General features: G+C 44.5%; 2 protein-coding genes across 4 annotated transcripts; one reads left to right on the top strand and one right to left on the bottom strand.

Moving 5' to 3' along the window:
• The first annotated feature begins 6 nt into the window (after window positions 1–6).
• Window positions 7–5211, top strand: DOLK (dolichol kinase). 2 transcript variants are annotated; one of them, XM_063175079.1, is made up of 2 exons: window positions 7–71; window positions 2713–5211. In XM_063175079.1, the coding sequence occupies exon 2, from the start codon at window positions 2824–2826 to the stop codon at window positions 4393–4395; it is 1572 nt and encodes a 523-aa protein (XP_063031149.1). In that variant the 5' UTR covers window positions 7–71; window positions 2713–2823; the 3' UTR covers window positions 4396–5211. The 2 variants fall into 2 exon arrangements, with proteins under 2 accessions (XP_063031149.1, XP_063031150.1); XM_063175080.1 differs by lacking the exon at window positions 7–71 and adding an exon at window positions 496–525.
• A 1390-nt stretch (window positions 5212–6601) lies between these two features.
• On the bottom strand, window positions 6602–12477 carry PHYHD1 (phytanoyl-CoA dioxygenase domain containing 1). 2 transcript variants are annotated; one of them, XM_063175081.1, is made up of 11 exons: window positions 12326–12477; window positions 11355–11513; window positions 10824–10899; window positions 10649–10696; window positions 9242–9297; window positions 8994–9056; window positions 8872–8893; window positions 8388–8516; window positions 7733–7849; window positions 7472–7598; window positions 6602–7296 (listed from the first exon to the last, which is right to left on the bottom strand). In XM_063175081.1, the coding sequence occupies exons 1-11, from the start codon at window positions 12446–12448 to the stop codon at window positions 7251–7253; spliced, it is 966 nt and encodes a 321-aa protein (XP_063031151.1). In that variant the 5' UTR covers window positions 12449–12477; the 3' UTR covers window positions 6602–7250. The 2 variants fall into 2 exon arrangements, with proteins under 2 accessions (XP_063031151.1, XP_063031152.1); XM_063175082.1 differs by lacking the exon at window positions 10649–10696.
• Between the last annotated feature and the right edge of the window lie 109 nt (window positions 12478–12586).

Raw genomic sequence — 12586 nt, 5'->3', positions numbered from 1 at the left:
CACGCCCCCGACACGCCCTCACATCTTGGTCATGTGACAGGCGGCGCGGCAAGATGGCGGCGTCCTGCGAGGTGGGTGCGCGTTGGGCTCCGGGGCGGGGCCGCAGCTTCGCGCTGGAACCGGGAATCGCCCGGGAGCGCCTCCGGCACCGCCCGCGGCAGATGGCGTTCCCAGTAGCGGAGGCTGGGCTGTGGGTGTCACGGCTGAGGGGGACAGGAGGCGGCGGCGAGCAGCGTAGAAGGACAGGGCGCGGGCAGCCCGCGGTTTGAGGGGCGTCCACAGCGCTGCGAGGGCTTGGGGAGGAGAGGGAGCAGGCAGGGGCTGCAGCGAGGCCAGGGCTGCCGGATGTTTGGCAGCACGTCAGTGGGAAGCTTCCCTGCCCTGAGCAGCCGGGGTGCGGAGCCCGAGCCGGGCAGCAAACGCTCGGTGCGGGTCCCGTTCGCTGCTGAGAGCGGCGGGGCCGAGGAGCCCCACATTACCCGAAAGGAGGTGCGGAGGAGGGGATTGCGGCAGGCACAAGAAAACGTAATAACTCAGCAGTGAAATACATCGCGTTGCAGATTGTCAGGTGTAAACACTCAGAGCTCCTGCAGCACCGCCTCAGGCAGAGTGAAATTCTGCCAGCCTGGCAGGGAAGTGTCCGTGCCATTGATAGCGGAGCTGCGGGGCAATCCTAAGGTGGCCAGACTGAGTAGGAGGACTCGGTCCCTGCTTGGCAGTCGGTATTTACTCTGCTTTTTCTCAAATAAGCCTTAGGCTTACCCCTCGCCAGTTCTCAGAAACAGCAGGGAGTTGGAGGCAGATATTGCCCAGACCAGTTCTGTTTATTGACTGTATGATTAATTCTTCTCCTGTTTAAAAATTAATTGCAATGACAAAAGATTACATTTGGCCTGAAGGAGCTGTGTAGCAACAGTGCATGTAATGAAGCTGTTTGGCAATCAAGTATTTCAGGCTATATGAATAAGGATGCCAAAAAGCAATCTATCAATAATTAAGTTTTCAGTAGAAAGTCATAAATATCTAAACACTGCAGACACAGTGTCTAAGGATGTTTGACAGTAAAAACTGTAATAGTTCCTCAGTAATATTGCTGTCACTTTGTCAGCTTTATAATCTGGTGTCACCATTCAACTGGCTGAAAACCCAAAAGAGAACCTTAAATAAACTTCTGGCCTTCCATGAGGGAGCTGGATTGGCAATGAGACTTGAGGAGCAGAATTTAGTAAGACTTTGCTGCTAATCAGCTTAAGGGTGGGCCAGAAAAGATAAAGTCCCTGTTTCACAGCTGGATCAACCATAATATTTCCAACAGAAATAAACAACCTGAGACCTTCAAAAACCCCAGAAGAGGTGCCAGTGTAATGGCAGAGGTTTACATATGGCTGATTATGAAATTCTGTATCCATAGAAAAATGAAGGTTACCAGAAAGCAATAAATGCTGGTGGGAATTGCACAATGTTGTCAATGCCCACAATTCTGTGAAGAAGATGAGATTTAACCTAACAAAGTAAATGTGCTTGTTGCTGATTATCTCAACTGCTTATCTTCCAGTCCAAAAGTTTAAAGGAAAGTTTGGTTTGCAGGGCAGCTGTCAGTGAGCTGTGAGCCATCACTCAGAGAAGGTGAAGTGCATGATCCACTCACCTCAGTTTTGGGTTTTTTTAATCATCTATGTTTTGACATTAGCAATTGGCACACAACTATCAGTTTAAATTGACTTCAAGAACCAAACAGCTGTGTGTGGTGGTGTTTGCAGGGGTCCCAGGATGAGGGCAGAGACAAGAATCTTGACTCCATATTTCAGAAGGCTGATTTAGTATTTTATGATACATATTATATACTAAAACTCTACTAAAAGAATAGAAGGAAGGATTTCATCAGAAAGCAAGCAAGGGATAGAAAGGAAAGGAATGATAATAAAATCTTGTGAGTGACCAGAGTGTCCAAGACAGCTGGACTGTGATTAAAAACAACCATAAGACCAATCAAACATGCACCTGTTGCATTCCACAGTGGCAGATAATTATTATATAATATATAATAACATATTATAATATCATCAAATAATTATAATAGATATTATAACATATAATTATATCATTATCATTATATATAGATTATATTAAAATTATATAAATGTAATTGCAATATTATATATTTTATAATATATAGTATATAATATGTTATAGAATATCTATGATTAAATATAATTATATAATTATGATATAAATTGTAGAAAATATATAAATTATGACAATGTCATATACTATATATAATATAGTGTTATATTATGTTATATTGTTATGTTATATTATATTGTTATGTTATATTATGTTATATTATGTTATGTTATATTATGTTATATTATGTTATATTTTTGTTATTATATTTATATTATATATTTATATAATAATACAATTATTATATATAATAATTATGTATTATAATATATAATAATATATAATTTCGTTTCTGAGGCCTCTCAGCTTCTCAGGACAAAAAGGATCCTAGCAAAAGGATTTTACATAAAATATGTCTGTGACAGCTGTGCAAACACTTCAGGTGTCCAAGTAGTTGCTTTAATTACTTATTTTGTTGGGGTTTTTTTCATAGCAATTGCAGTAGCACAGAAGGGGATTCTTCCTAAGGAATTCTTAGGTGTCCAAGTAGTTGCTTTAATTACTTATTTTGTTGTTTTTTTTTCATAGCAATTGCAGTAGCACAGAAGGGGATTCTTCCTAAGGAATTCTTCCTAATGGCCAACTGAGCTCATCGGGCCTGCTGAGATTCTGCAAGCGGAGGCAGGCTGGGCTGGCACCATGCAGGACAAGGCCGTGCTGGTGGAGTCCCTGCTGGTGTTGGGGGTGGTGCTGTCGGTGCACGCCGTGGTCTGGGACCGCTTCTCGTGGTGCGCCCTGGCGCTGGCCCTGCAGGCCTTCTACGCCCAGTTCAAGTGGGACCGGCTGCTGCAGCAGGGGGGAGCCGTGTTCCAGTTCCGAGGGGCGGCCAACAGCGGCCTCCTGCCCGCCAGCATGGTCATCCCCCTGCTGGGGGTGGTGATGAAGGAGAGGTGCAGGGCCGCCGGCATCGTGTACTTCGAGCGCTTCGGCGTCGTGGTGGCCTCCACGGGAATGCTGCTGGCGCTCTTCCTCTCCGTCCTGGCGGTGGGCATCACCAAACCCGTGCCAACCAACACCTGCATCCTGACTGGTGTTGCTGGCAGCGTCATTATCTACACCATGAAACATTCCTTGACTGTCTCAGAGGTGATAGAGGTTCTGGAAGTGCTGCTCATTTTTGTCTACCTCAGTATGATCTTGCTGTACTTGTTGCCTCGGTGTTTCACGCCCGGGGAAGCGCTGCTGGTTCTTGGAGGTGTGAGTTTTGTTCTCAATCAGCTCATTAAACGCTCACTAAATGTAGTTGAGGGTAGAGGGGATCCCGTTGACTTCTTCCTCCTGGTAGCAGTTGTTGGAGTTGTTCTTCTGGGTCTTTTTTTCACTGTGCTCTTCACTTTCATGGATTCGGGCACATGGATCTCCTCCATGTTTTTCCACATGATGACAGCAGTGTTAGGCTTGGGGGTCATCATGCCTTGGCTGTACCGACTGATCCAGAGGAACCCTTTGTTCTGGCTGCTCCAGTTTCTGTTTCAGACACAGACAAGACTTTACCTCCTTGTGTATTGGACTTGCTTGGCTGCCTCAGCATGTGGGGTGGTTTTCTACCAGAACGCCAAGAGATCATCTGAATCTAAAAAACACCAGGCCTCAACCATAACCAGGAAATATTTCCACTTCATTGTTGTAGCCACTTATGTCCCTGGCCTCATTTATGACCGCCAGCTCCTCTACGTTGCTGCAGTGCTGTGTCTGGCAGTGTTTGTCTTCTTAGAGTACGTGCGGTACTTCAGGATCAAACCTTTTGGACAAACACTGAGGCATTTGCTCTCTCTCTTCTTGGATGAAAGAGACAGTGGACCTCTAATCTTGACTCATATTTATCTCCTCCTTGGCATGTCCCTCCCAGTGTGGTTGTTTCCCAGATCTTGTGCTCCTAAAGGCACCTTGCCTGGGGCAGGAGCACTGGTCCCCTACTCTGGGGTGTTGGCAGTGGGGGTAGGAGACACCATTGCCTCTGTTTTTGGCAGTACAATGGGGGAAATCAAATGGCCAGGAACAAAGAAGACCTTTGAAGGGACAATGACAGCTATTTTTGCCCAGATCATTGCTGTGGCTCTCATTCTGATCTTTGACAGCAGTGTGAATCTCAACTCCAGCTATGCCTGGATTCTGGCATCTGTGAGTTTGGTTTCTCTTTTGGAAGCTTACACTACTCAGATTGATAATCTGCTGTTGCCTCTCTACCTCCAGATCATGCTCATGGCATAGAAGCACTTCCAGGCACAGTTTTCTCCCTTCCTAGAGAAAGGTACTAGAAAATGCACTTTAATGGAAGCTCAAAGATGATGTTTTGGTACAGCAGAGAAAATTGCTGACAACAGAAATGAAAAAGACTTATTTAAAATAAAGGTTTTGATTTAGTCTTGTTTTTACCCATGGAAAATAGACAGATTATGTTCTAACAGCCACAAACATGACTGATAAAAACAGCACTTGTGTTTAATAATCCAGTTTAAGTTTCTTCTGGGTACCCAAGGGAAGCAGAGGAAGAAGAGGTAAGTCAATTAGAGAGGACAAAATAAACAAGCAGGTCTCTCTGATGTTACTACCTCTGTACTGTACCTTGTTTTCTGTACTGAGTCCTGTGTCTTGTATTTGATGTGTGAACTCTCATTTCTGTATAAGCACGATGTAAAGCATGTTTGATAACAAGGGGGGGCACAGGAATCAGGTACAAGTGTCCAGTTATGTCCAGTCCTCATCAGCAAGAGCCAAAACCACACCATGATGCACAAACAACTCCAAAACCAGCACCTGCCACAGCTGAGTTATCCAGGTTGAAGGTTTGGGGATGTCAGACACTGCTCATTCCAGACCACACTAATAAGAACAGTGAATCTTTAGCCCTGAAGTTTGCTTCAGCAAGAAAAATGTTTTATCTTTCTCAAGATTTAATCTCCAAATTAATTAGGAATGAATATGGGGGGAGGGGGGAAATTAAGCAAAGTCACAGCTACAACTAATTACACCTTAATCCTGAAAGCAGAAAATCTGTTGAAGTCAATAAAATTTTCTACTATTACACTTTCCTACTCTTCCATTTTTTCTGCCAGATGTTTAATCAAATAATGTATAAAATACTTCTATCAACAAATTGACTAAAGCTACTGAATTTCATCCATTTAATTAGAATTATAGCTACTGTTTTGTGGCCAAAAAACACCCCACTTCATTTCTATGTATGAAATCTTTCTGTATCAACATTCTCTTCTCACTGGTTTGCCCTGTGTCCATTAGAACAAAACCCAAGTGTCCTTCCTGTCTCCAGGGATGTGTCCAAGCAGGAGTTTGTCATTCCAGGCTTCTAGTTTGCATCATGAAGTTCACTTCTGACCCTTTTTTAATTCACTTTTGGGAACAGTCTGGGGGAAGTCCAAGGTACCTTTCACAACATTGTCCTGCAGGCCTGTAGCTCTCTGAGATGTTGGGAGGGAGCATAAGACATGGGGAGGAGTGAAACCAGTGCCTGAGTCAGCAGAATTGGCTCCAGAATCCAACATTCTGTGTCCCTGCAACAAGCCAGGACTGGAATAGCTGAGAAGCAGCATTGCCCAATTCATCCTCCTGCCTGGGAAGGGCTCCTGGGATTTGCTGCTGCTTTTCCTGAGGGTGCCAGAGCTGGTTACTAACACAGTAAATTGTCAGATACTCTGTAGGAAACTCAACTCAGTAACTGCTGGGGCTGTTTCCTTCACATTTAGCAGGAAATCCTGCCAATCAATCCAGATTTTTTTATTTTATTTATGCACTTGAAGTAGATGGTATTGCAGACTGCAGGTAGTGGTGCAAGTCAGGACAAATTATCCCTCCTCAGCAGAATTCTAAATTATTAACTCCTCTCATGGAAAGACACAAACAAAACTTGAGTCGCTTCTGTCACAAGCCACAGCCTTCACCACTGATGTCATAAATTGCACCAGAGGTAGAGAAATTTACTTTCCTTCCACCCTGCTTCCAACTTTCAAACAAACTGTAGGAAAGGTAGTTCTGAATGCAGAAACTTTGCATTCAGTGTTCCTGCTGTTGCCATGACCCAGCTCCCCAATTTCCTTTTGAAAGGGATGAGTCAATAAGATTTGGGTCCACTCTACCCTCAGCAGCCTTAGGGTTTCTCTGATATAATTCCTGCACTGGTGACACTGGGCTCCTGGCTCAGGGTTGCCACTGCACCAGTGCTGGTGAAATCACACCTACACAGCTTCTGTTCAGTTCAGGTACAGACTGGGATGTAGCTTGCCTGTCCAAACATTCCTTGCTATAAGTTGGTTTGGGTTTGGTGAGGTTTTGGGGATAGAGATTATTTTTGTGCATATTGAGAGTTCCAGCTGCTCACCAGACAATTTAGCACTGTCCCTGTCTCTTGGAAGAAGGAGACACTGCGTCTTCCTCAAAGAAAAGATGATGGAGATGAAAAGAAGAATTTCTATCTTTTTATTTAAGTGTAAAGAGTTTGATTGAGGTTCTTTGTTTCCATCATTTCAACATGAATCTTTAAAAATTGTTGTATTTTTAATCACACTCAGAGATAAAACACTTAGCTACTGTCTGCCAGGATAATTAAGAAGACTGACTATAAAAAGCAGACCTCTTGCTTCATTTCACCCACAACAAAATTGTTTTAAATCATTGCCATTCCAACAATAAGACATAACTAGGGCTGAAAATCAAACTTCTCCCCACAACATGTTCACCTGCATTGCTGGAGTCAACCAGCCAAGAAATGCACTTAAGCTCTTAAACACAAGAAAACACTGAGTATCTGCAAGGAGAAATACTTGGTAAGTGGTCCCAGTCAAGGTGCAATGGTCTTAACTGGTTTGTTCTCAAGACTGAAGGTGTTTCCTTACCAAAAGAACTGGGTGACCACTCTCACACTGGCAGGGCTCCTGCTGCAGTAGAAGCTTCTGTCTGTGCAGTTTTGGGATGTGATAATGGTCCTGGTTTTGAGGAGGAGGATAAATTTACATTGAGAGCTGATCTAGTGAAGGTTGTTCTTACAGAGACCGTGAATGAACAATCAGGAATATTGATCAGCTATTGACTCCACAAGCCAGTCACTAACTTCAAGTGTAGAGAGAAGGAAAAGGCAGTTCAGGAGTTGGCTGGAGCCTAGGGAGCAAAGAAGAGGAAAAAGCAAAACTTCAGAGGCTATTCCAGTTCTGCAGGTACGAAATCAACACCAGCTGAGGCACAAACTGTACAGGCAAGACCCCCAACAGTTATCCAACTGTAGCACTGGAAAGGCTTCAGTTTCCTCAGCCACTGGTGAGGATCACAACCTTACCAGTTCTCCTTGCTCCAGGTGGTGCCCTTGGCTTCCATCACGTGGAAGGTGAACACGTGGCGAGAGGACTCGGAGCTGTTGAGTTCACTCTTATGGACAACCTCCCCATGGATGAGGATGAGCCCACCTGTGGGGAACAATCACCTGGACTGCTGTTTTCCAAAAGACGAGCTCTGGCTTTCCAGTGGGAGGGAATATGATTAAAATATGATTTTAGCTCCCCTGTGTTTTGTTGAGCTGTGAATTTGGGGCTGTTTGTACCTTTCCTTATGGGCAGAGGTAGGAACTGTTTGTCATCATAGGCTGGCTCTGAGCCTACAAACTCCACACACGTTGAGGCACCTGAAGCTGCACGGACCATCCTCCTGCTAATCCCATCTGCAAATCCACAGAAAAGGCAAACACACAAAAATGAAACACCTGGCTACATTCTGCACAGCAAAGGAACAATATCAGTGATTTCTCCTGGAAATGATAGGAACTTTATTATTACTATATTCACACTTTCCTTAGTAATTTGGGTAGGGTCTTTTTCATTAATTCGAGAATTAGGATTTTCCTTTTTAGAGGTTAGGAATTTTTTGTGGCAGAAACAGAGAAAACAACTGCCTTTTGTTTGCCTTTTTGGCCCCTTCTGTGCATTGCAACAGACCCTTAGGAACACAAATAGTCACACACTTATGCAAAACCAACCTTTGGTCCATTTGTGCTTTCTATAGGATCATAAACCATGGTATGAGTACAGCTGACTCCAGGATTTGAGGAATTAATAGCTTAAAATCTGAAGAGCATTATGATTACACTCACTGAGTGAATGTTTGGGTGAGCAGAAGTTCAAAGCTGCCCTGTGTGCTCTAAAAGAGGGGAAAAGCAGAACTGTGCTGGTGACCAGCAGTGGTCAGGCACATGCTCTTACTGGTGTGAGAGCCAGGGATGAACCACAAGCAGCCATTCTCCTGTGTGGCATCTTCCAGGGCAATCCAGAACCCCAGGATCCTGCCCAGGGGCTCAGTGTGCAGGAAGGTGGCATCCTGGTGTGGTGTCACTGCAAGAAGAGACTGTCATTGGGGTCTTTAATGGGATTCAGTTCCTCTAGAAGGACTTCAGGGTTGCATCTCCTGACCCAGAGCCCTCCCCTGCCCACCCATCTATCACACACATTAAATCTTACATAAAAATCCCACCTTTTAAGACTGCTGCAAATGTAAAAACAGCTCTTTGTTCAAGCTGCATATGATGTAGAAACTTTTCAGAAAAAATGTGGATTTCAAAGATTATTTTAAGAAGGGTTGGATTGCCAAACTCAGGTTTAAGTTTGATCCTGAGCCTTTTCCCTGATAATATTCCTTTCCTAAAGGAGCATTATCTGCAGTGTGATATAGAGATAACACAAATCTCACCTTCACCACCAATGCCAGGTTGCTGCAAAGAAAAAAAAAAAAGTGATGTGTGAAGAATTTCACAGCTTCTCACTTAACAGGGTCTTATTTCTTGAGTGACAAGACAACTTGAATTACTGTACCTTGAAGATATACATGCTCTGCACAACTACTGGTCTCTCAAGGCCTAGTTTTCTTCCCAGTTCCTGCAAGAAAATTTTCCAAGATTTATGTTCTCTGTGCACTATTTAGCATTATTCTTTGGAGATATTTAAATTTCCTTTCACTGACAAAATTACTCCCCCGGGAGTGTAGAAAACAAAAAATTAACTACTCTGCAATTTATTTTTTTTTTTTCCTCAAGGCATTCTAGGAAGCAATAACAGCTCACCTGCACCTTGGGGGAGTGGGTGATTTGCTTGAAGACAGGATCATAAGCATGTAGAGCTAAGGGGAAAGAAAAAGCTCAGACAAGATTTCAGAAAGAGAAGGGAACAGCTCTCAGTGAGGAGCTGCAGACACCACAGCCAAGGAGGATAAATTGCAGCCAGAAACTTTGATCCCTCCCAAGATGAATAAATGTGATTTATCACACCTAAGGTGATAGGACACTTACAGGTCATACAATCATCATTAAAGACCATAAATCATTCCCTGGCCACAAACTGCACACACATAAAAGCCAGTGTACAACACAGTGAACAAAATGGAATATTATGTGATTCAATATAATATTACACAAGTGACAACCATTACACACGACCCTGAGGCATATGGATGAATTCATCCTTTAAAAACACACCTCTTAAGACCTACCAGAAAAGTGAAGTACTGCAAAAAGGAGCTAGAACTCATCTTTGCTGCCCTTCAGAGAGTCCAAGCCTGCAGGGCAGAGTGTTTGTGCAGACTCTTGCTGCAACCCAGCTCTGACAAATCCACAAAGCAAAGACTCAGAGTTGTGCCTCCAGCTCATCCTGATCAGATTTGCCATGAGGACACATGCTCAGGTCCAGCAGGAGCTGCTCTCAGGCAAGGGATGAGACTTGACCAAAATGAGTAATTACAGGAAATAATACTACAGTAGGTTTTTGAATTGTGAAGTTGCTGGGTCAGCAGGAACCTACAGTTGTTTTCACTTCCCCTGAGGAAAAGCTGAAGTGTGACTGAATGGCAGCAGGCCTGGGAAGAGGAGAGGGTTTTTTCTGAGAAAACCAAAGAAAAAGAACTCTTAGCACTGAATTTCCAACTGTAGTGAAGTTTAGTCTGAGCAAAGTTCATGTTTGCAGGCACAGGGAATCATGCTCTCATTTTCCATGTATTGCTGGAAAACAAAAGGGATCAAAATGCTAATCCAGAAACTGGGAGAGAATAAATAGGTCAAACAGACCAGTAAGGGTAAAGAAAAGCTGTTGGTGACACCACAGGAGGGAGGGCAGCTTCAATATCAGCAACCCAGCATGGCACAGGTCATAGGAGAGAGTTTGGTCTGTACTGAATGTCACCAGTCTCAGGTGGTAAATTTTTAGAACAAACCTGTTACATAAATGAGCCAAGGGCTGAAGTCCAAACTTTCTCATGTCAGTGACTCTGAGCTATTCATCACTGAAAAACCTCTGAGAAGGGGTTTTTGAAAAGGACTGGAACAGAAGATCCAGTCCTCTGAGATCAGAGAGCAAGGGGCAGCATGGGGAGAACTGCAGAGACAGTTTTGTACAGTGAGTAGGTCTGGAGAAATCCTCATTTCTGAAAACCACATGTCTTCAGTCCATCCCTCTCCAAACTCATCCTTTAAACATACCATGGCCAATCTTGCTGACAGACTTCTCCTTTGGAATTAGAAAGTTACCTACAAAAGAAAACCATAATTTAACGTTGTCTAAAAATCAGGAAACGTTCCTTGACCTGGAAACTGGCCCCTGATCTCTCATAGTTTTTCCATCCCCTCTGTGTAGCTAACTCATTGCAGGGCTTACCTTTCTCATCCAAAACCCCTTTCTCAAAGAAGAATCTAATCTTGTCTCCACTGGTTAGGAAATAATCCGAGCTGCCCTGCAGGGATAAGAGCCCAGTAAAGACAGCACCCTTGTAAAAACATAAATGAACTTTCAATCAAAGCATTAACACTCACCTGCATCTTTTTCCCACCAAGATGCAGCATAAACAAAACACAGTGAAAAATCACTCAGAAAAAGGCTTTCCACAAAACTGCATGCCTTTGAGAGGCTAACCCCACTTTTCTTTTGCTAGCTGCCTGGACAATAACCAGTTTTCTGTCTGCAGAACATGTACAAAGTGATCTGTGAGAGCTGCTTGTGGCTACCGGGGGTTGAAAGCACAGCAGAGCCACACATTGATAAGACTCTTGATAAGACCCCTGCAAACATTTGCAGAAAGCTGGAGAGCAAATTCCTCTCCCGGAGTTGTGTTCAGTTAGAAGGAAGAGTCATGTTCCCCCAGAGAGAACCCTGCTGAGCATTTTGCCTTTTCCCAGCCCGTGTCGGTACCTGCTCCTGGAGCTGCTCCTCCTCCCGGGTGGAGAAGGCGGTGCGGCAGTGAGGGGGCACCTCCATCTCCTCCACGATTCCCTGGATCTGCCTCCTCATGCTGTCACACTCCTCTGCGCTGAAAAACTGCTCCAGGACAAGGAAACCATCCTTGTGGAACTGGAAGAGAAGGGGTGACTGCTCTTCCCCAGAGTCCTCGGGGGAAGCAGCACAAAGCAAGGGAAAGCAGTTCTGGCCCTTTAGAGGGTGAAAAGCATCCCAGCTCCAGCTCTGCTGCAAGGCAGCATGTTCTTAATTTTTAATTTCAGTAGGGGTTTCTCTTGCAAACGATTAATTAAGAGGCTGGAATTCCAAACAGTTAAGGACAATCTATTTCAATCTCTCAGTCTACACAAAACAGAGAAGATCTCGTCACTAGAGGAGCCTTTTGTGGCTCAAGGATATCTTATCTAATGCCTGTAACCAGCAGCTGTTAAACTACCAGGCCCACTAACACAAACAGGGCAGTCATGCCTGTGTGCCAAATCAGAACGAGATTCCTTTACAAGCTGGAAAGCTTTGTTCTCTCTAAGGAAAAAAAAAATCCCTGGGTGATTTCTCACAGTTCACTACACAATACAAAATGAACTCTGCTGGCAGAGAACTCTGTTTCTTTATATAGAATACCCTGGAGATTATCCTTTGCCAGGAAGATTTCGAGTTCAGGGATGAGAGCTGAGCAACACAGACAGAAGGGGCACAGGAGAAATCCTTCCAAGAGCTCTGTGGGACAAGCTGCCCCCAGAAGAATCTGTAGCCACGACACTCACGCACTAAAATTAATGTAGAAGCTAAAATAGAAGCGAGGAGAATATAAAGTGTTTGCAAAGCAGATTTTGGCTAGACCTGCTGCCAGGTTAGCCAGCAGTGACTCTGTCTCACACACTGCCTGCACTCTGGGCACGCTCCCTCCCTGCAGAGCAGCTCCTTACCTGCTGGATCTGCTGCTGGGTCACGGATGCCATGGGGCAGGAGCTCCCAGATCCAGCAGCACGGTGCCACCTGGGCTCTGCAGCGCTGACTCCCCGCCTCTCCACGTGATCCTTGTCCAGCATGTGATAAAAGCCAGCACTGGGCAGTTGGACTCTTGCACAGCTCAAGGATTTTTGTCCCTGCTGCCAGTTCTTTGCTCCTGGCAGGGATATTCAGGAGTTCACAGTGTTGCTTTGGCTCTTGGTGATAACAAAGCACAC

The sequence above is a fragment of the Melospiza melodia genome, chromosome 22 (assembly GCF_035770615.1).
Source record: "Melospiza melodia melodia isolate bMelMel2 chromosome 22, bMelMel2.pri, whole genome shotgun sequence".
Classification (NCBI taxonomy): Eukaryota; Metazoa; Chordata; class Aves; order Passeriformes; family Passerellidae; genus Melospiza; species Melospiza melodia.
The sequence above is the reverse complement of the archived record's forward strand: the minus strand, read 5'-3'. Positions and strand labels throughout refer to the sequence as shown.

Bases quoted from the DNA above. Each gene is read 5' to 3' on its own strand.
- DOLK (XM_063175079.1), top strand. From the start codon at position 2,824: ATGCAGGACAAGGCCGTGCTGGTGGAGTCCCTGCTGGTGTTGGGGGTG.
- PHYHD1 (XM_063175081.1), bottom strand. From the start codon at position 12,448: ATGCTGGACAAGGATCACGTGGAGAGGCGGGGAGTCAGCGCTGCAGAG. The intron at 9,057-9,241 runs GTGAGCTGTTAT...ATTTTCTTGCAG, and splicing joins CCCACTCCCCCAAGGTGCAG to GAACTGGGAAGAAAACTAGG. The intron at 7,297-7,471 runs GTAAGGTTGTGA...TTTGCTCCCTAG, and splicing joins ACCTGGAGCAAGGAGAACTG to GCTCCAGCCAACTCCTGAAC.